At 32.8% G+C, this 24590-nt stretch overlaps 1 protein-coding gene across 4 annotated transcripts in view; it reads left to right on the forward strand.

Moving 5' to 3' along the window:
- Positions 1-24590, forward strand: part of LOC126894920 (uncharacterized) — a 383474-nt gene that overhangs the window by 193024 nt on the left and 165860 nt on the right. The window contains exons 1-4 of one of the 4 annotated variants that reach the window (XM_050666283.1): positions 15141-15232; positions 18043-18097; positions 19521-19662; positions 23516-23697. The exons of 1 other annotated variant lie outside the window; for it this stretch is intronic. In XM_050666283.1, the coding sequence (XP_050522240.1) occupies positions 18065-18097; positions 19521-19662; positions 23516-23697 (357 nt within the window). In that variant the 5' untranslated portion in view covers positions 15141-15232; positions 18043-18064. Of the gene's footprint in view, positions 1-15140; positions 15233-18042; positions 18098-19520; positions 19663-23515; positions 23698-24590 lie in introns of those variants that run through there. 2 more of the 4 variants (XM_050666284.1, XM_050666280.1) reach the window with 2 other exon arrangements.

A 24590-nucleotide genomic window follows, 5' to 3' on the forward strand; every position in this document is an offset into this window, starting at 1 on the left:
ACTTGTTTTTTCAATTAATTTACATATTAATGTACATTAAAGAAGGCTGTTTTTTCGCAACATTATCGAAAATTGAACAGAAAAAAATGTTGACATGATTTTTAATTAAGTCTCCATAATTGAATGATTAGTTTCTCTAAAACAGTGTGTTGCCGACAAGGCAAACATCTGAAATATAATCAATAAATATTTTGAAATAGTTCCTCCAGTTTTCAAAAAGTTATTACAATAATAAATTAAAATTAAAAATTGGGTCATTTTACATTATTATAGGTATCAAGAGGAATTTTTAAAATTATGGAGTTAATAGCTTCGATTAGATACGTTTTGTGATCTACTTACGTATTGTTGAACCAAATCAGTTCAATAGCGTAATAATATACAACATTAGGGTGGATAAAAAAAAGTCGATCTTCAAAATTTTAATGATAACCATTTTAACTTTATTTTATATATTAATATAGGCATTTTGAGAAAATTTGAGATTTTTTAAAAAAATTTTCTGGTGGCTCAAAGTGTTTAACGTCATTATATGGTATAATTCTAATGAGTTTCAAGTAAGCTCAATTTTTCTTTTTATGTCGTTTTGCTGATATTTATGTATATTATAAGTAGAAAAAAAATTGTCCACTTATCTAAAAAACTTATACCTTTTTTTATAATTAATAAATAAGCTAAAATATACGATATTCTTTAATAAATGACGATTGTCATTTACATTCTTTTCAAATATATTTTTTTCATTAAACAATTCATTTTTTATTAAATACAATAGCATCTGTCAAAACATTACTATATAATTTTTTATTTATATTCACCAAGCTATTAGAAAATCTTTAATAGAACTATGTCTGGACTAGTTGAAGCAGGCGTTAAGTACCAAACACTTTACTTATGATTATCTCTTGTATGTGATGCCTACAAACATAACACAGTAGTTGTTTATCTAGTTGTTTTTCGATTAAACTACATGCACCGTTAAGTCTACCAGTGTTAGAAGCTGTAGTATCAAAACATATCATATTTATGCGTTCAATCAAGTTCCAATCAACTAATTGTTTAATAACAGTATTGTGATTGACCAGTAGGTTCAATAACTTTGGCATTCCCAGAAGTTTAGTATTAACATCGCCAGAAACTAATATCGCTAAATGCTCAACGCAATATTTTTTGTTTTCTGACGGCAACATTTTCCCGTCGCAGTGAATCATTAAAAAAGTATCTGGTTGATTGGAAATACAATCTCTCTGAATTGAATCTTTACTTATAGAAAAATGATTAATATTTTTATCAGTAAAAGTTAAAGCAGCCGCCAAAATATGCGTGGCAATATGGTTAGAAACTTTTGTTCTATCTAACGTTGAAGTTACTTGTATTGTCAAAATATTACTACGCAATTTACTTGTAGTGGCCGATCGAGATGACATTCAAAATCTGAACAACTAATATATTGTGACACGGCCACGGCGTTTGAATTTTATTTAAAAGAGACAGCGAAATTTTCCTTACCTTCCTGTACTACGGGTATTTTTAACTTCTATTTCACTGGTGACAGCAGTGAAATTCCCACTCGGTCGTATAAATACTATCTACCTCGCGATTAGTAGATTGCCACCTTCGGTGTATTTTTAAAACACGGTAAAAGAGGATTTCTGGCGATTTCGTATTTATACATACACGCGCACTGACGGACCTTGAGTCGCACAACGCCGCGAACACAAGTGTTTCGATAAAACCGCTAAGCAAGTAGGGTAATCATACACGTTATCATACCACAGCGATCGTTACATTTAATAACCGGGTCCCATAAAATCGTTTGTATTATTATTTCCGATCTCCACAATCATTTTACGACTGCTATCGTAATAATCTCATTTCCCATTCTCATTTGCTATAGCACACCACTATCAACAAAATATTGCAGTATTGTTACAATCACAATAATAATAATAATAATAATAATAATAATAATAATAATAATAATACAAACGGCCGTCATTGTCGACGTTCATACGCGAACACACGGCGCGTATTCTCGCGATCGGCGATATCGTATTTCTAAATAACAAAAACAAATAAGCGCGTGCGTTAATTTATTTATTTTTGTTTATTTTCGATAAATACGGTAAGGAACGTTCACTATGACGGGTAAAACTCTCTCCCAAATGAACCGTCGGGAATTATTGCGCGAATGCGCTTATAGGCAGTTAAACGGCCCCACGACAAAAAGCGATATGCTGGCAGTCTTGGAGAATAGTTTACGCAGTGAGGGGCTAGACCCATCGAACGCGATTCTGCCCGAACGCCCGCCGCTTCATTACGAGACGCTCGCGACGGAACGCGAGTCTCAGGTAGACGAAGTCCCCGCGTTATGCCGGACCGTCGACCCAACCACATACGCGGACCGACCGGTTAACATGGCGCGAGAGGACCCTGAAGAGGAATCTACACGAATGGTCTCTGGCAACCGGCCGTCCTAATGGTAGTGTGAACGCAGCGTATACCGATGACTTGTATACGGTGCGTTCAATATCCCACGCAACGGAGGAGATAGGCGCAGTAAAACAAAGTTTACGCGATATATCTCTTAATACACGCATGGATGCGCGCGNTCTCTTAATACACGTATGGATGCGCGCATGTCTGAAGTGGAGAGAGCACTGTCTCGCATTACGCAAGAAATACGATCTCTCTCACAAACGATTGTAAGCCGCGATACACACAACGAGACTATACCTAATCCGTTCGCCACCGCACAGATGACGCGAGAAACGACGGAAACCAACCGTTCTACTTACGCGCATCTGTCCGAACCGAGCCGCGTAACTTTTGGGCCCAGCAACACGAATCAAAATGACGCGGCCCTACAGANCGACTCAAAATGACGCGGCCCTACAGCAGCGCCTGACTGAAATCGAGGAGCGCGAAGCGCTTAACCTACAGCGATTAGCCAGTCAGACTCCGCGCACGTCACCATCGCTTCTTCGAGCGAACACGCACGACGCGGTTTTCAACTTAGACGCGCGCCCACACCACACGGGGCACTTCGAGCCGAACACATTCGTGCCACCGACACGCGATTTGTCCCCATCATCATCGACCCGTTCGCACACGCACACGGCGATCGGGCCACTTAATTATTCGCCTATTGTACGACCCCCTTCCCCCGAGTTTACGGGAAAATATGAGGAGGACCCACGCGAGTTTCTAGAACAGGTAGAAAACCTATTGGCCCAAGCAGGCATAGATCGCGATTTATGGGTAAAAACGGGCGTACAATTTTTAAAGGGCATGGCATTAACTTGGTGGGAAACCATCAAGTTAAACAACATGTCCTGGCGACAATTTGCGAGGGAATTTCTCACGACGTTCGATAACAACAGCATACAAGCTGAATTAGAAAACGAACTCATGACGACGCAACAGGGGCCACATCATCGCATGACTGAATTTATCATAAATAAACAACGTCTAGCGATGCGCGCTCGCCCCAGTTGCTCTGAGCAGCACATTGTAGATCGGGTAGTCAGTCTGTTACGTAACGAATATTACGGTAACGTAAGAATGCGATGTCCGCGTACCTTAGATGACTTACGCGTAATCGCGAACGATCTAGACCGACCGATACGTACGGGCAGACTTATTAATAACGCTAATCCGTACGTGGCTGCCATATCACCTTCGCAACAACCGCAAAGAACGCGACCTCGGCCAAACGCACCGCCCGATCCGCGTCCCCCCCGACCCTGTCGCTTTTGCGGAGCCGATCACTGGCAAAGCGAATGTCCTAACAGACCGACAGTGCCGGGAAACGGACAACAGCCACGGAGAAACTAGTCCATTCTCCGGGCTCACAAACACAATTCCGCTCAAAACATCATCACACTAATCAGCGCGCCGACCAAACCGCCCGTTCAGTCAACTCGGGTAGCAAAAACGGATGCGCTTTCTGCGAACAAAATGACTCTATTTTGAATAATCTTATTCACATTTCTATCATACCACCTTCACCAACACCTCTACAGCCCCACTGTCATTATAGTGGGCACGCTGTAGCACCACACCTCACCACCACCACACCCCTCATCCACAATGAGGATCATAAGATTATTCGAAATAGTTGTCACGCGTTCGTAGACGTAATAGGTAACGACTATAGCGCGAGTCGGGCCAACGATATGTTGGTCACCGTGGGGGAGGGGAATACGGCAGGAACGGCCTACCCGCTTATGGCAATTAATACTGCCGGCGAACAAACCGTTTCAACGCTCCCCGTTCGAACCGATAACCACCTGAGTATTGCCGCACAAACACACCCGCGTAAAATTACTACTCCCGCTGTGGAGTTGGAATTTGACAACGGTTTTGTGACGGCCTTACTTGACTCTCAGGCGCAAAAATCGTATACCACTCGAGCAACAGCTCACAAATTCGGAATTGTGCACAACGGACAAACACCCCCAGTTAGATTAGCTGACGGCCACACAACAGACACGGCCGGCACAGCCACTTTTATAACAAAAATTGCGGATCTACAAGTAAAGTTTACGGCTGTTATCTTAGAGAATCTGTACTGTGACGTACTCCTGGGACACGACTTTCTAACAGAACAGGAAGTCTCCTGGGACTACGCTGCATGTACAATTCACTTGGGCGCGACGCGACGCACTACAGCTTGTTGGAAAGCGAGTACTCAGCACACGCTACCCAACGTAGATCTCTCAACACTAGATATAGCAGGCGACCCACATACACACGCATTATAAACGCGCACGATAAAAAATTACTCGGCAGTTTTTAACGACACGGTAGGTCGCACAAAGCTTATCGAACACAACATCGTTCTAAAAGACCCGACGCCTATCGCGCAAAAACCATATCCGTACCCGCTACACAAACAACAAGCGATAGACGAAATGGTAAGCGACATGGAATCACAAGGGCTCATAGAACCCAGCACTTCTCCTTGGTCAGCACCAGTCGTGCTGGCCAAGAAAAAAGACGGCTCATATCGCTTATGTGTCGACTATAGGCGACTTAACGATGTGACCGTATCAGACGCGTATCCCATGCCTAATCTAAACGAAATGATTAGAAGCATGAGGGGGGCGAAAGTTTTCACGTCACTCGATTTAAAATCGGGTTACTGGCAATGCTCTTTACAGCAAAACGTACGCGAATACACCGCGTTCAGAACGAAAAAGAGCAGTTTCGTGTACTTCCGTTCGGACTTAAGAATGCACCCATGACCTTCGTACGCTTAATGAACGAAGTACTTAGGGGGTACATCGACGACTTCGTTCAAGTCTATCTGGACGATATTTTAATTTTTTCGGACAGTGTCGAAACACATCTAGACCACCTTAGCAAGGTTCTAGAACGCCTAATGCGTCATGGCCTAACATGCCACACTAAAAAGTGTAAGATCGGGTATTCTGAAATTTCTTTTTTGGGACACCGGGTGCATGGGTTAGGCATAGACAAAGAGTCGGAAAAATTACAGTCTATACGCGATATTCCAGTTCCACGCAATGTAAGGGATATACGAAAAATTTTAGGGGTATGCAACTGGTATAGTCAGTTTGTCGACAATTATGCGGACAGCATCGATCCCCTCACCCACCTGTTAAAGAAAGGGGAGAAATGGTCGTGGTCTCAACCACAACAACACGCTTTCGAGCACATTAAATCGGCAATATGCGACTCACCACGCCTTTCCTCCCCCGACTACACAAAGATCTTTTGCCTACAAACCGACGCTAGTGAACTAGGCGTAGGGGCGGTATTATTTCAACACGGACAAAAACCGGGGGAAAAGGATATCGTCGCTTACGCGAGTAAAAAGCTGTCGGATACGCAAAAACGTTATGCCGCTGTCGAGCGCGAATGCCTAGCGATCATATGGGCAACCGATAAATTTAGGTCATACTTAGAGTACGCCCCTTTCGAGTTATATACAGATAATTCAGCGCTAACTTATCTGCACAAAGCGAAGGGAACAAACAGTAAGTTGACCCGCTGGGCGCTACACCTGGGTAACCTAAATTTCACCACGACACACGTACCGGGTAAACACAACGAAGCACCCGACATGTTGTCACGTCACCCAACGGACGGACCCCCTGTTGACGAAGACGCCCTAGACGACAATTTGTTAGGCGCGCCAATGTCTAGTCCGCCCACAACCACCGCCACTCTCGATAATATCTACTCCATTACCGAGGCAAACGACGCGATCTGCGACCGACCGTTCCCGGGGGGGGGAAGTACGAGAGTGGCAAAACAACGACCAGTTTCTCTCTTCGGTCATAAAATATTTAAACGCGCAACTTACGATAGCGAACGGAAAACCGGCCGCGAAAAATAAGGACGAATTTTTTTTGTTGGATGGAATTTTACGTATTCATATAGGCGCTGACACANTTACGTATTCGTATAGGCGCTGACACACCGGTAGTCGTCCCCACCGACAAAGTACAACATATAATTTGGCGGTACCACGACGACCCCCTATCATGCCACCCCGGATGGAGAGAAACACACCGAGCAGTCAAACAACGGTTCTACTGTAAAGGGTTAAGAAACGCTGTGCGCATGTACGTATNGAAACGCCGTGCGCATGTACGTAAAATCGTGTCACATTTGCGCGTGCACTAAGCCCTTAAACAGGCGCCCCGAAGACCCGATGGTCAAGCGCCAACCCAGACAGCCGTGGGAAGTAATCAGTATCGACCTGATGGGACCGTACCCTAGAACACCAAGGGGCAAGACGAACCTATTAGTAGTAACTGACTGCTTCAGCAGGTGGACTGAAGCGTACCCCATAGGCGCACCTACAACGAAAACGATTGTAGACGCGCTAGAAAGGGAGTTCTTCTCACGCTACGGTTACGCGCGAGTAATTTTAAGCGACAACGGCCGTGCGCTCGTGTCCAAAGAAATGATCGACGCGATAAATCGGTGGGGGGCAGAGGCCTGGACTACACCGATATACCACCCACGGGCTAACCCAGTAGAACGAAAGAACCAAGAGTTAAAAAAAGGACTTCGCGCTTTATTAACAGAGTCGAGTCATACATCTTGGGATACAAAATTGCCACCTTTGTTGTTCGCTCTACGCAATAGGCGCAACGAGACTACCGGATACGCACCGTCCGTACTCGTATTAGGTAGAGAAGGTAAGAAACCGGGTGATTGGCTACTGCAGCGAGTACAACCGGTAGCACCTGCTACTATCAATAACGACCGGTTAGAGCGCGAACGACAAATCACTAGCACAAAAATAACACCGCCGCCCGTTCATATCAAAACAAAATACGCGGTCGGCGACGTTGTGTACTATAAAGCGCATCACTTATCAAACGCGAATAGACAATTTTGTGCGGGTTTTGCACCGAAGTGGTGGGGCCCCGTGAGATTAGCCGAACGCCTCGGTAAAGGCGTGTTCTTAACGGACCAGTCCCCACCAAGGAAAATTCATGTCTCATGTATGAAAAAACAAAGTTAGTAGTTTTTTTTTTTTTGTTATTTTCAGCATGAGCAACAACAACAACAACAACCCAGCCACACCCTTATCCGTCGAGGGGGTCCAATGGTTGGTTGGCCAATTGGCGGGCCGGGTGGGCCTCCCGACGGACCCTCTCCCACGCGTACTGCGCTCGGCGGAGGATGCTTCGCGCGCCCCCCTACCCGAGGTACTAAGGAATCCCGTGGCTCGAGCCCACTTCGGACGGGGCGGGTCGCGAGGAGGTGAGGCGCAAAATACAAATCGCGCTAAACTCCCTCCCCCGCGCCTCCCCGTCCGCCCCGGGAGTCCAAGCTCCCCTTCCCCCAAAACCTCGTCGAGTGATAAATGTGGCGGCCCAACACTTTCCCCGCCCAGGGGAGGCGTCCACAAGCAATACGCGGGTAGCCCCCTCCCCTCGGCCTCTACTGTCTTTCCGCGCTACGCGGCCAGACAGCGCCCCACCGACATCACGCCGCCCGAAGCATCCATACGCCAGGGGCAGTGGAAGGTCCGCAGCGACGTCTACCTCTACGACCAGTAAAACTCGTCGGTACTACTCTCCGTCCGAGCANACTCCTCGGTACTACTCTCCGTCCGAGCGGGAACGCCGGACGAAGAAGTACAGGGAGTATATGCTTCGACGTTGGGGGGTCGTCGTCGATGAGGACCTTACACCGCCCATAACCCCGACCGCAACACTGCGGACAACAACAACAGGGCCAATAACAGCATCTGCAACACCACCAACAACATCAACAACACCGACAACATCAGCAGCAACCCAAGCAGTGACAACAGCTATTGTCAGCCGGCCGTCGGGCATGTATGTGGACGGGATGCTGGCGGCGTCAGCATCAGCAACGACACCAGCACAGGAGGAGCAGCCGGAGACGCCTATGGAGCTAGAGGACGACGGCCTGGTTCGGGAGATGGACCTGTTCCTCTCCTGCCCCACCTCCCCAGCACAGCCGGAGCCCCCGGCCGAGTAAGAGCTCCCTCCCACCCCAAGCGCGTTACGCGCGGGGTCTATACCCCTAACCCCCTCCCTGCTGCGCGCACTCCGCGGGGCATTACCACCCACTCCATCAAACATACAACGTAAGTATTGCGGCTTGTTATTGCGCTATGCGCACTCTAATATATTCGACCAAACACGGAACGCCATATGCACTATTTCATTTGATTTCTAGAGTACAGCGGCGGCTTGGTGGGGGGGTATTTGACACGGCCACGGCGTTGTCACACGTTGACACCCCGCGGTCGTGTCAGCTCCTTCTCAGCCACCGCTTCACTGTAAACCGGACCGTCACACACACGCGTTATCGTCGTGGTGGAAAGTCCAACAAATGCCTAGCGTCGTATACCCCGCCGCAATAATACGCCCAGTCAGTCATCTTCGTGACACCGATACCGTACCACTTTGTTTTTTTTTAGCATTCATAAGGACCGACATTTTTTTCATCGGAGTGACGAACGCCGCAACGTCCAGAGAACTATATAGCTGTTTTCTTTTTGTTTCTTTCACTTGTTGATATAAACCTTATAACTGTGTTATAGTGATTAACAATACACCGAGTTTTTGTATTTACTCATTTTTTTTTTAACCTACCTCACGCGTGTCTGTGTATCAGCCCTCTACAATTGTAAACTATCGCCAGCACTTTTCTATTTTTAACAGAGAAATTCCTTTTTGGTTTTCTTAAACTTTTTCCAGTGCATATGGAGAAGTTTTATTTGTGAAACGATTTTACATAGTTTTATTGGGATATTAGTTTTTGACCATACTTTGAAAATATAAAAAATGAGCTAAAACAGAACCATTTGATGGAAGCTGTTAACTAATGTTTTTTTTGACATAATCATAAGACGATTAGTTTTGGTCTTTGAGTTTTCCATTAAAAACTAAAATTAAATTGAACATAAATTTTACTATAAATTCATGTTATAATTACCATCAAAATTTAATACAATATATTGATTAAAAATTAAATTAATGGCATTTTACGTAAAAAAAATTAGATGTTAAGGCTTAACTTACAATTTATATTAAAATTGTATCAGATTTAAAAAGTTATATTATTTCAATAATTATATGTTTATAAACTATAATTATATCAAAAATCATTTTTATTACTACTATATGTGAACTATTTTTCTTTACCTAATATTATAATGATCACTAGAACTAAAATCATTTAAACTTGTGACTTCACAAAGTTTGCTGATCACAACTGATAGATGTTAAATTGACATTAGATTAAATTCGATAACATTATTATATATCATTCAAAATTACACATTCTCTAGTATAATTAAATATGCATAAAGTGAAATAGTTACGGGACTTCAATAAATATGAATTTTTAACATACGAGTTATCAATAAAACCTAAAATGAATTTTTTTTTTCATAATTTCAATTAAATTTATATTGATACATAATTTTATCTTAACCTAAAACTGTATTCTTATATTATATATTACATTTAATAAAAAATAAATATTTGAAAGTATGAAAAGATATTTGTTATTTATTCATATTTTCAAGATTATCGTATTAATATTACATTAATAATTAAAAAAGGTTTAAGTTTTTAAGATAAGTGAAGCATTTTTTTTCTTCTAGTAATATACATAAATATCAGCCAAACTGCATAAAAAAAAAATTAAGCTCACTTGAGACCTACTTGAAATATAATGACGTTAATTATGATATCCTCGTTATCAATTTTTGACTAAAAATTTTGAATTTAAAAATATGTATTCTACTGTTAATATCAAACTATTATGTTATACTAAACATAATATATGAACAAAAATTAGATAACAGAGACCAGTTTTTTGGGTTATTTTTGGTCAAAATACTAAAAACACGTTGAGCTATCAATAAAATTTTTTTTAAAGATCTCAAGTTTTCATAAATTGCTTATAATAGTGTATAAAATAAAATTAAAATGGTTCTCTTTAAAAATGGTTTCGAAGATTGACTTTTTTTCCACTCCATTATCATATATACAGAGTATTTCCTTAATTGTACCTCACAAAATGTCTTCAAAAATATTAGAGCCAATCATTATATATTTTTTTAACAATAATGGTTCTTTGTTGAGTGCCTTGCATGAAAAATAATTAATTACGCTTGTCGCCCCTAAACTTTTACTCTTTTACCATTAAAGATTTAATAGTTATTAAAACATTTTATGATAACATAAAAAGATTTAAAAAAAATGTTTTTTAATTTAATAAATCAGATGATAGAAAATAAATGGGATTGTCATTGAAAAACGGAAGTTTATTTCGCTTTAGGGTACAAGATATACAATTTTTTCTGTATAAAACAGTTCAATACAAGTACGATAATTGTTAAAAAATTCTAAACTAATTTCAATTATATGATCTACTATTGTAATTACACTACTTTTTAAAATATATTTTTGTATTTGAATGCAAACATGTTAAGGTATCCCAGAAATTATTTATAGTCAATAAATTGTATAAATAAATGAAACATGTTATAATAACGCCGAAAAACGATTTAATTTTTGTTTAGAAATATATTATTAATAATACATAAAAAATATTTTTTTATAATTTATTTGTACAGCATTATTAGATTAAAATGTAGATTAATCATTAACAACATTATTTGATTACTTAAAAGAATTAATACGACATATTCTTGCAATTAATAAGCTGTTTATAACTGCAATACTATAAATAATAAAAATATAATTAATATATATATATATATATATAATTAATTTATAGTCAATGGTCAATGACCATTTTTCATATAAGTAATTGTCACAATGATATAAATATAAAAATTTTTCAGTAAATTATGATAAAATTGTTTACAATATTATGAGGGTATGGGCAAATTTACGATTGGTCCAAGATGATTTTCTTGATTTAAAAGAAATATAATAATGAGTCATCAAGTTAATTTTCCCTTTTAAATATTTTTATTCATATATTTTTTTTAATTATTCGGTAGACCAATTAAAACACATTCAAAAATTTTTAAGGTGACACTACATTACTCCCTATTTATTAAAAATATTTCTATATATATAGATTTACATTTTTAATGAATTACCTAAATTAAGCTAAGGTATGTCAACTTATCATATTAATAAAAATATTTTGCTCCAGCCTGAGACTTTGATTTTTTTCTTAAGTAATCAATCGTTTTTTAGCTTCGATGCGAAGCTGAGAAGGTATTTAATAATTATAGGTCATTTTATCAATTGATCTCAATATTCAAATAGTATTTTTACCGAATTTTAAGTATTATTAAAATACCATATTTATATAAAATAAACTTCATTATAAACTTTTAAATTACATTATTCATAATTAATTTAAATTCTGGCAGAATATAAAGAAAAATGTGCAAAAATGATTTTAATATAAAAAAATCGTAAATAGGAATAGAGCAAACAATGATGCCATATCATTGAATATAATATTATATTCATCAAGAATAAATAATCATACATTATTTATGCCTACACATATAATTCATCTTTTAACATTCACAATTTTGTACGATTAAATATATGTGTTTCTCTCAGTCACACATCACGTTATCAACTTGTGTTAATGTGTATCGGATGTGAATTTTGAGTGCCCTGTAGTCCAGTGGTAAACTTAGTCCCTACGACGCCTTAGGCCGCGGGCGATATTTCCGTAGCATTTTTCACACGACTTCCGGTTAATTTTCTATGACCGGCCGTTTTAATACTTTCAAAATATATTTATTAACAAACAGTCGTATATATATATATATATATATATAATGTGTTTACATGGTGTTCACTCTGATTTACTAATTATAGTATTAGTTTATGTAGTAAAATTAGTTAATCACGATAGTACACCCTATATTATACAAAGCGGTCCTTTTTTTTCTACTATATTAATTTTATGTGACGGGCTCAAAATTTTATTAGGTTCGCTAAAAAAATATATCTAGTAAAATTTGAGCACGGCAAGTTCTAATGTGACGTCAAAAACAGCTATTATTATGGTGTTTTATATGAAAAATAAGGTTATTTATTATTTTTTTGTAGAGTTAATAGTTTTTCTCTTGTACTATCTCAAATATTAAAGTTAAACTAAAATTGTATTGAAGTAATATTATTTACTTCAATTCTATACCACACATGCATTCTGAACGGCCTCATTGAAATTGTAACAATAAAAACTATTTATTTTCATTCGAGGTCTTTAATTTTGTATTAAAATCGAGAGAATACTGTGTAAAAGTACGCACCTTTCTCAAATAAGTTAAACATTCATCTATTACCAAATATGCGCTGTCGTGCAAATTTAAATAGACAAATTGCATGTTTTAAAATAAAATATTTGGGCAATCTCTATTAGATAGCAATTTAGACCCCGTAATTTGATTTTCCATTGTTTCATTTAAGAATAATTTTTGGCTAAAAATATAATTTAAATTTAATAAGTATTCTTAAAATTAAGCTATACTAAAGGTAAATAAATACATAATATGCTTACACATGGACTGTACAAATAATGTTAATCCACTAACTCTATTTCAAATATAATTTTATCATAGCATTGTCGTGATATTTGGGAAATAAAATAGTGCCATAAACAGATGAAAACTTTATCTGTTTAAATCATTATTCATACTTTTCAATTGATGATAATACTTATGTAGGATTATCTAAGTTATTAATATATCATATTTCTTTATGTACAACTCTAAATTAATACGCCAATTTTTAGCTTCGATGCGAAGCTGAGAAGGTATTGGTTTTACTAAGATGTGTTTTATTTTTTATGTATTTGTTACCCCTTTTTCTCAGCTCTCAGCGGACCGATTTTTTTCAATGATACGTCAAAAGATCACAAATTGTATCTAGTCGAAGAAATTACCCTCAAAAATTGAAAAAAATTCACTCGTTCCCCGTAAATAGGGTAAACCTCCAAAAAAATTACGAATTTAAAAATCGCTAATTTTCGAAATTTTTTCAATTTTTTTAACTTAAAAGTGTCATAACTTTTTTTAAAATGAACATATCAATATTATTCTTTTTTATATAGATGCATAATAGCATTACGTTTCATTAGGTATATTTTTTTCATAAATTTAACCCTTAACCTGCCCACAAGGGGTATTTAAAATGACAACTTTTTCACAAAAAGTTAACTTTTTCAACTTAACTTATGAAAATGTTCCGGAAGGTCTGACACTTTAATATATATCTTAAATTAAAGCTAAAGTAATGTTCTTTATTATACAAAAAAAAAATGTCGGACTTTATTTTATCTTTACGGTGAAAATGGCTACCGAATGCTATTTTTGTGTGANCAAAAAAAAAATTTCGGACTTTATTTTATCTTTACGGTGAAAATGGCTACCGAATGCTATTTTTGTGTGAAAATTTTCGATTTTGTATTTTACATTTTTAACTTTATTATGCAAAAACTTTTTGAAAAATATATGGATCAGTACATTTTTTTTATGAGAAGTAGTATTTATATACATCTTTCATTTGACATACTTTTTATTTAAATCGTACCATTTCCTTATATACGAGGGGGGTTCAAATCTAAAAAATGCATGTTGAAAGTAGAACTTTTTCAACTTAAATTTTGAAAGTGTTCCTGAAAGTTTGACACTTTTATATATATCTTAAATTAAAGCTTATGTAATGTACTTAATTATGAAAAAAAAAATTTGGAATTTATTTTATCTTCATTGTGAAAACAGACATTAAAGTTTATAAAAAAAAATACAATTTTTGTAAAAAAATTATTTTTTATATTTTTAACTTTATAATGCTATAACTTTTTGAAATATGTATGGATCAATATAATTCTTTTTTTTATAAATCTGACTTTTTACCTGCCTACAGGTGGGGATTCAATATGACAATTTTTTCACAAAAAATTTACTTTTTCAACTTAAATTTTGAAAGTGTTCCGGAAAATCTGACACTTTTATATATCTTAAATTAAAAGTAATGTAATGTTCTATATTATGCAAAAAAGAAATTTTGGACTTAATTTTATCTTCACTGTGAAAATGGCTACCGAATGTTATTATTGTGTGAAAATTCTCGATTATATTTTTTACATATTGAACTTTATAATTCAGTATTAAAATTTAAAGTAACACTTTAAATTAAAGACTGGTGTTGATTTAAAATTTTTATTTTTATTCCCGGCTGTACTTTTTATACTTCCAAGGTATAAAAATGAGAATAGCATCCAAAGTACGGATCTAATAATTGTGATCAATCAGTAATTTTCATAATTAGATTATTCCCTAATTATAAGCTAGTTAAATAGTTTACTGCAATTAAAAAAAATAAAGTTGACACCCCTATAAGGTATGGTATGGCATAAGGTATAAAAATTATATATAACTAGTACAAATTTAGAATTATAATTTCAATATTGTATTTATTTTGTAAGTAATGGAGTGGTTTTTATAAACCGATTATTTAGTATATACTAATGACATAATGGTTAAAAAAAGACGTTTAAAAGATAAATTGTTGAAGTCGTTCATTGTATTGTATTTGTACAAGTTTAATTTTTGACATTTAGATTTTTTAAAAATTAATTTTCATAAAAAAACAACAGTATATAAAACGTTAAAAAATTTAATGGATTTATATTAATTGATAAACTAATTACATAAAATAATAATATTCTCATCTTAAGTATCAGGTTGACTATTCAGGTAATTATGCTATAAAAATATGTTATTAGTTAGTTTCAGACATAACTGAAAATGGTTATAACAATTGATACAATTAATATTTCACTTATTAGTTTTGATACAAAGCTGAGAAGCTATGAGTTTTACTATGAGGTGTTTTTTTTTTTTGTGTCTGTAACCACTTTTTCTCAGCTCTCACCGAACCGATTTCTGTCAACAATACGTCAAAAGATCACAAATCGTATCTAGTCGAAGACATTACCCTAAAAAATTGAAAACATTTCCCTCGTTCCCCGTAAATGGGAAAAACCTCCAAAAAAATTAAAAATTAAAAAAACGCTAATTTTCGAAATTTTTTTTTCTTAAAACTGCCATAACATTTTTAAAAAAAGAACCAATCAATATAATTTTTTTTTGAACGATGCTTGATGTCATTACCTATCATTTGCTATATTTTTTTTATAAATTGAATCCTAAACCTGCCCACAGGGAGGGATTTAAAATAACAACTTTTTCACAAAAAAGTAACTTTTTCAACTTAACTTTTGAAAGTGTTACGGAAAGTCTTAGACTTTTATATATATCTTAAATTAAAAATAATGTAATGTACTTTATTATGAAAAAAAAAATAATTGGAATTTATTTTGTTTTAATGGTGAAAATGGCTACCAAATGCTATTTTTTTGTGAAAATTCTTGATTTTATTTTTTACATTTTTAACTTTATAATGCTATAACTTATTGAAAAGTATATAGATCGACACAATTTTTTTATGTGAAATAATATTTTTTAATAATCCCTTTTTTATTTAAAATACTGTTACTTAATCAGGATATTAATAAGGAAATACCTTTTGGAATAATCCACCAATTTTTTAAAATTAAACATTATCTAAAGATTTGCATCGAAGCGTTTCTTTTGATAGTCATTTTAATCACTGTTAGATATCATTATACTTGATCCAACTATGCCCCCTGTGCACGGTTTTTTTAAATAGTAATTTATGCATTTTTATTTACATTTATATATTTTGATACAATTATCACTTTGTCTAAAACATTATAAATACTTTTTAAACTACATTTAAAGCATATAAGTTTTTTTATGCTAATCACTTTATCACTAATAAGAAAGAGAATATATTTTTGTATATTTGTGATTTTAGTATATTTATAATAATTTAGTTACAAGTGTTGTAGTCAGTGACGGCCTCTGTTTTGGATGAAGTGATGATTGCATCCCCTACTAAAATACAGCAATTAATACAGAATTAAATTAATTATATATTTTTATTTCTACATTTTTTACAAATATATTTTTTTTTTAATTAAAATTTAAAATAGTAAATAGTAAATAGCTGAAATATATTTTTCGAAAGTCAATATTAAAGTTGTTGCCCTCAGCATATTCGGGTGCATAGTGTCATCCATATGGTAAAATATTAGTATATTACTAATTGGGTAATTTATTTTTAGAATTAACTGCTTGTACGCACCTTTTTGATTGCTATACTATTATAATAACTACTTTTTTTTCTATTTCATACTGCAACCTTTAAAATAATAATATGTATACTATGTTTTATTTTATTATATTTAATTTGTCAATTTTTTATACCTATGACTAGTAGTGTTATTTTTAAAGTTGCATCCTCACCACCCTTGATTTTAGTAAAAAGTAATTAGTAGTGAATATGAAGATTCTTTATCGTATAGGGAGACTGACATGCACATAATTAAAATCATAAACTGTAAAATCAATTTTATTTGAATCGAGTTAATTTTTTTCAACGCCGATGAGAATTTTGTGAGACTCTAGGCAGATTTTTTTACGAAACCCTAAACATTTTTTTTCACGAAAGCAATAAAAATATTTTCTTGGGACACCCTTGTACTTGTATAACATTTTTTACTATTTTGCATATTTTATACAAAACATTTTTTTTTTTTTAATAAAATTTAGCTAATTTAAAAATATAGAGGTTCACCCTAAATAAAATATTTAGATAAAAATTTAATAAAAATTGAATTTTTAAGCATAAAAATTATCTCTTCTTAGCCTCTTTTACAGCAATAATTTCAGTCAGCTCTTTTTCAACAAATTTTATTTGGCTAATATGTTCGAGGGAGTTGCGAAACAGATTATTAACTAGCGTTGAGCACTCAGTCGTCCTGTTTAGGTTTCCGGTTTGGATGGATATTATTGAGTATTCCCTTAAAAACAGGGCAACCCTGCTTAGGTAGCAGAAGCGGGCGGTGATTCGACTTACCGAACGGTATCCGGAGTGGCGACAGACATTCCGTCGTCACTGCCACTCACCGATGAACGGCCTCTTGTACATGAGCTCTGTTGGAAACGCTTACGGTTCTTAAGGGTGAATACCGGCTATTTTTCAGGCAAATGATCATACACCAATGGTGGTCTTTTGGAAAAAACAAGTGCTGATTGGACTACGTCCCTCTTTGGACCCGGCCATTTAGACAGGTTGGAATGGATATAGAGTGAGATGAATTACCGTCTCCATTAAGTGATGTCAGGCAATGGCCACCTTAAACAGTATCTTCACAGTATTAGTAAGTCAGCCGTGCCGACGTATGAATACTGTTACGGCTTACAATAATACGGATCGTATAAAAAAAGAACTTGAAGCGTTTTCGTAGGAAAAATAACAATCGAAAGTTTTCACTTCCCGACTAGAAATATCTAGACATGCAAAAAATGTTTTTATAAAATAAAGAATTGTCGTGGTGTCTTAAAATTTTTTTTCATTTATTAATTCCAATAAAACATAGTATTATAAATTAATAAAATCAAAAATTATTTTTTTTTAGATCTACCACCAAGGAAAAAAAAATGTATTTGCAATTTCAAATAATTCTGTGTGTTGTAAGTAAAAAAAAAACAATACAGTAAGGCAGTGTCAAAGTGAGGAAATTGTTGGGATAGATTTTATCTAACCATTAGTAATACCACTACCATAAAAAAAATTACGCTACAAATCTGATAAATTCACAAAAATTTGACTATTTATAAATTCTAAGTATTTTGAAATCTATCTTACTTAAAATATTTCCTTAATTGAAGAGAAGCTATTTTTTTTTTAATGCGATTTTTTTTACTATAACAACCATTGACTTTAACAAATTTCATAGAAATACAATAGTCGGGAAACATTTTTTCTTCAAATATTGTTGTAGATTTTAAAAGCTTTAATTTGAAATAGATTTCAAGGACGCAGTCATTCAGAAACATTTAAAAAAATTAAGTTGAAAAATAATTTTTTTCATATTTGTAGATGGCCTTTTTCAAACAATTCTATACATAGATTTTTCTTTGGTTTGTCATAAAAAGCATTCTAAAAGAAATCTTATTGATCCTAATTAACTTTTAATTATGATTAAATTTTAATTATGATCAATGTTAAAAAAAAGCTATAGCGTTTTGGAAATTCAGAAAAAATTTGTATTGAAATACTAATTTATTAATAATTTTAATCAGTCTAGTTGGAGCTCAGAAATTCTTTGGACAGATATAGAAAAAAACACACATTATTTTTAAACTAAAATAATTATTCATATTCGTATCATTCAACAATATTTAAATACAATATATTATATGTATACGAATAAGTATCAATGAATATAATAGTTAATTATAACAATTTTGAATTTTTTCGCAATCTAAAATAACTTTAAATATTTAAAGATATCATTAATAAATTTAAAATTATAATTGATAATATAATTAATAATTTGTCTTTTTATCAACAAATTGTTTTTTGAATTCTAATGAATAACTGAGTTTAATTTCTTTTTAAGATTTACCAGAAATCCTGACAACTTCTATTATACATAAAATAAATGTTTATTATTTGTACGTTAAGTTCAAAAAAATTGTCTTGTCATTTTTCAAGAAAATCTACCGCTAAAGATATAAACAATTTATGCCTTTTACAACATTTTTCATAAAATAATATTCTTTAAATTTGATAATGTTCTGAAATAACTGTTATAATAATTAATTAATACCTGTATTAATTAATTATTTAAAAAAAACTTAATGATTTCAAAAAATAGTCAAATTTAAATTTACTTCAATGCAATAAAATATTTTATGGAAGATTTTTTATTAAATAGTAACAACGTACTTTGATGGCTCAACTCCAGAAAAAAAAATCTCTCAAATAAAAATTTCCCTTGAAACACACGTGAATTAAAGAATTTTATGATGTTGACGATAATCACTGTCTTATAATAATCAATATGGTTTTAACATGCATCAATCAACCTGTACTGTTTTTTTTTAATAGGGACTAATATTTTCATCATCAGCCGATACTACATTTAATGATGTTTTTGATGCATTAACATCGAAAAATTTAGATATGGCGCAATACAAATTCCATAAATGCGTTGATAAATATCAAATAAATGCACTACAAGCAGAAAAAGGTATGATAGTTAAGTAACCTTAAAATCATTAAACAGTGTTCGACTAGATTTTACACCTTTAAAGACTTATGATTAAAAATATTTTGTTTATTTTTAATTTTTTTATTTTACAATTTTGATCTGAATTAAAAGAATGTGTTTTTGTTATTTGTCCCTACAACAAGAACAAAATTGTAATTAATTTTTTAGTTTATCATTTTCATTAAACACCAGTACTACACATCCACACAATGTATTATAATGATTGTAATTCAATTAGAATTTAATGGCGTTATCAACCCACAAAATTTTTTTTTTTTTTTAAAGTTTAAAATTGGCTATTTTGAAATTAAAAAAAAATCAGTGCGTGTTATGAATACACGCGGATGAAGTGAAACTTCTTTCGTATGAAGATATTGCGTGAAAATTGTATCTATTGTGATTTTACAAAATTTTTTTATACACAATCAAATTTATTTAAGTTATATTATTTAATGCATTTTAATAATATTATTTTGATTTTTTGATAATATAGTGCAAATTATAATATAAAATATACTTTACAGACGATCATGTTGATTGATAATCGTTATTTTTTTCGGACACTCGTTTTTGAAGTTTCACTTAAAAAAATAAAATAAAGTATTATTATGTTATTAGAGACAAATAATAAATATTGTGTTTCTATTGAAGTTAAATTTCGTAAATATTATTTTAAAAAAAAAATGATACAAAATATTTAAGGATCAGAAGTTATTAAAGATGTCAAAACCTTATACGATACTATTTATATTTAAAGTGATTTGAGACTTTGATTACTAAATTTGTAAAGCAAGCTAAATTTTTTTTGTTCATAATAATATCAATAGTTAACATATTTTTATAAAAAAATAATATTACAAATAATCTTTAAATTAATTTCAATTTTGTTTCGTAAAAGTACTAAAAATCTTAGCAAAACTATTATATATTGGAATATTTGTATTGTGTGAATTATTCTATAATATAGTAAAAAACGAAGTTCCCATTAAAATAGAACACCAGAATTATATTTTTAATGATTCGTTACACGGTACCGTTTTTCCCTCAGCCACACATCACGTTATCAAACAATATAAACGTTTATTATGTTTTGAATACATATGCGTACTGTAGTAACTCAAAAAGAAATAATTAAATAAATAAATATGATTTTGATTGGGTGTTGTTTGAGCTACTACTTTATTGTATTAGTAATTGTTATTACTTGGGGTATGAGTACGAGGGTCTGTAAGAAAGATAGATGATGATAGAAAAATAAAGTGATCTTTATTTTATTAATATGAGATTTATTATAATTCATTGGATCACTTCTCGCATATATTTCGTTATGAAAGTGTAGACTGATTTAACGTACTGAGTGCGTCTGTGGCAAGCTGACCGCATCTGAGCCAGGGAGAGCATTTTGACCACCAACAGAGTGACATCTGAATCAGAATGCTCATTATTTTTGGCTTTTTATATTAAATTTGATAATTAGTTCAAAGGCAAGAAGTGATCACCGACGCTACCATTATTTCTTTATTAATTATAATTTATTACATTTTCGTCAATAATGATCTACATTTTATAATGTTCTACCGTTTTTTCTATAAAATCACATTATTTATTACCTTATGTCTAACACATTACTGTTACATATTGTTTATTATTTCCTGTTTCTTTAATATAATTAATTTCTGTTTTTTCTACGAAATTTCATTAATATATTTAAATATTTAAAAGATATATGTATTTTATTTTTACATTGGTATTAGTGATGGGAAATATCGAATAGTAACTATTGAACTATTCGACAGTCATTCAAAAACTATTCGAATAGTAAAAATATTCGATAGTTACACATATATTCGAATAGTTTTTAAAATATTTGATAGTTTATGATAAAAATAAAATATTCGATGGTATAAACACAATTCAAACACAATTTACAAACGTAAAAATTTAAAACGCGCTTTCCTCTTTATCGTTGTTTTGCCTTTACAAGACAAAAGAGCAGGTAATGCTAGACCTAGAACAGTATACAAGGTATTAAGTGTAAAATAAAACTTTGGTATTTACGAATACTTCTGTTGCGCATAGAAAAAACCTTTCCGATAAAACTGAAAATATATCATTAGTCATCGAAAAAAAAGAACGAAAATAATCATCACACCTTTATTTGGGTTTTTGATTTATTATTTTTTAATTATATATTCTCATATAATTTGGATTATTACATTATTTTATGCAACTATTTGTGTTTTAAAGTTGCAANATAGTACATTATGACATTAATAGTATACTATTAATGTATATCATAAGCGTATAGTGGCCTAGTGATAAGATTTGACTCTACGATGCCTTTGATCGCGAGTACTAATCCCATACCGTGCCTCTTTTTCACACAATTTTCCGGTACATTTTCTATGACCAGCCGTGTTGTTGTTATAATCACGACTAAAAAATGAATTCTTATATTATTATTATTAAATTTTAAAGTATTATTTTTGAAAATTAACATAGTTTTATTATAGATTTAAATGTTCAATTTTTCTTTGGAGTTATGTGTTTAAAAACATTTATAAAATTTAATATAAGTGAATTTATTTAGCACTTCATTAAATGTAGATATTACAAATACATTCTTAGGTAATATCTACATATATTACTTTTAAATAAATCTTAAAAAAGTGAATAAGAAATAACTCGACTGCTTACGCTTCGTAACATGTCCTTATTTCTGTGAAAGATTATTACTATTATAAATTATTATTTTATCCGACTTATCTTTATTATTTAAATAAAAACAACAAGAAGATAAATGAATTTTTATTGCCCCTATATTAATTTTAAATAATAACAAGAGTATCCATCGTTTCAAATTAGTAATATTACATGTCAAATTAATAATATCAATACAAACATAAACTTAAAAAAATATTAAAAACATACTGTTTGCACACTGTGTATAAAGATCTTTAAGCAACGTGTGGGAGAAACTGTACAAACTACTCAAGAGAATATTCCTCAAAGTAACGCGTTGACGTTAATATAGCTAATTTATTTAGCATTACATTAAATAACTCTTAAAAAAAGTGAAAAAGAAATAAACTCAACTGTCTACGTTTCGTAAAATTTGCTAGTCTTATTTTTGTAAACGTTTTTTATTATTATAATGCGTCGATGTTAATCGCACCTTTCGATATACAAACTAACATCGAAAATTAAAATCCAGAATCATAAAATTATTTAAATGAAAAATCATAAGTAATAACACTTTCCTGCATTGGTCCCTCGAACCTAACTCCTTGTTAGGGACTAATAACATTCTATTCCCTAAGTTGACAATCCATATCTATGATTTTTAGTAGTTCATCAAGTCCACAACATCAACGAAAATAATCATCCACACCTTTATTTGGGTTTTTGATTTATTATTTTTTATTGTATATTCTCATATAATTTGGATTATTACATTATTTTATGCAACTATTTGTGTTTTAAAGTTGCAACTAGTGTATTTTTAATAGTATTAAATTTTTCATGAATTAATCAGACTTATATTAAATTTAAGAATACTAAAATTGTATCATAAATAACAAAACTTGTGAGTGATTTACTTAAGACTATTAATAATAATATAATTGCATTATGATTTATAAATAATTCTAAATTTTAACATTAAAACACATTAGTGTATTTCCGTCCAAATGTTAAGTGTACATTAATTTCACATTACTAATCACATTCCACTACAACACGTTACCGTATCTCATCCTAGGTGAGACACAACTCTAATATACTTTAAATAGTATTAATAATTTATGTATACTAAATTATAATTATTTTACAGATAATATCAACACACAATTAACTACGTTGAAGAACAAAATCGTTTCCGGTGAAATAAAACTAAATCAAACGAGTACCACAATATTAGAACTCTTAGAATTAGATACATCACATAATTCAAATAACCTTAAAAGATGTTGTGCTATTTTTCACAAGAATTTGTTTGCAGTAGAAAAGCCCAAAGTATATAATTACAAAATCAAATCAAATATAATCTCTCTGTTTTTAACACGCTTATATAGTTTCACTTGTATGTATGTATGTATGTATGTATGTATGTATGAATGTATGTATGTATGTTGTATGTATGTATGTATGTATGTATGTTGTATGTATGTAACTCTCCAAACGCCACGCGTTATCGCATATTCCGTCTTCTAGACTTGACTGTCATAACGCATTCACCCCACCCCACGACGGCAATACTATTCCTGTATAAATTTATTTTTGGTTATCGTACCCGTACACGTGTGCTTGTCATCGATATTATATATATAAACAAATTTTTATTTTGACTGACCATTATCATCCGCGTGCATACGGCTTACGTATATACTCCTACCGCCGTTTATACCTCAGGTATAACGTTAGTCCGACCCGCCCGCACACAAAACACGACTGTACCTAACGCATGATACGTTTACGTACTTTAGTCGCTTTACATGTATATATATATATTCTAATTACTATTAAAAATATATATTAACACACTTTATTCTTATTTAGAGATATAGAACTCATTCATTCCGATTACAAAGGATGAATCCAGTATCTTCATTTTTCGTCACTACCTCCATGTTCCGGGAGTGAGTAATTTACGCGCCTGCTGCTTTCCTTGGATGTGGTAGCCGTTTCTTAGACTCCCTCTCCGGAATCGAAACCTGATTTCCCGTTACCCGTAACAACCATGATATTGATAGTAACTACTATCATAACATGAAACTAAAAAGTAAAAAATAAATATAGTTTAAAAAACTTAAAAAACACGCTTTTAAAGCACATCGAACTAAAAAGTTAAAAATAATTTTTAAAATTAACTTAAAATAATAATGCTAGTATTATTGTGATAAAAGCGT

The sequence above is a fragment of the Daktulosphaira vitifoliae genome, unplaced genomic scaffold, assembly GCF_025091365.1.
Source record: "Daktulosphaira vitifoliae isolate Bord-2020 unplaced genomic scaffold, ASM2509136v1 Scaffold_1, whole genome shotgun sequence".
Lineage (NCBI taxonomy): Eukaryota > Metazoa > Arthropoda > Insecta > Hemiptera > Phylloxeridae > Daktulosphaira > Daktulosphaira vitifoliae.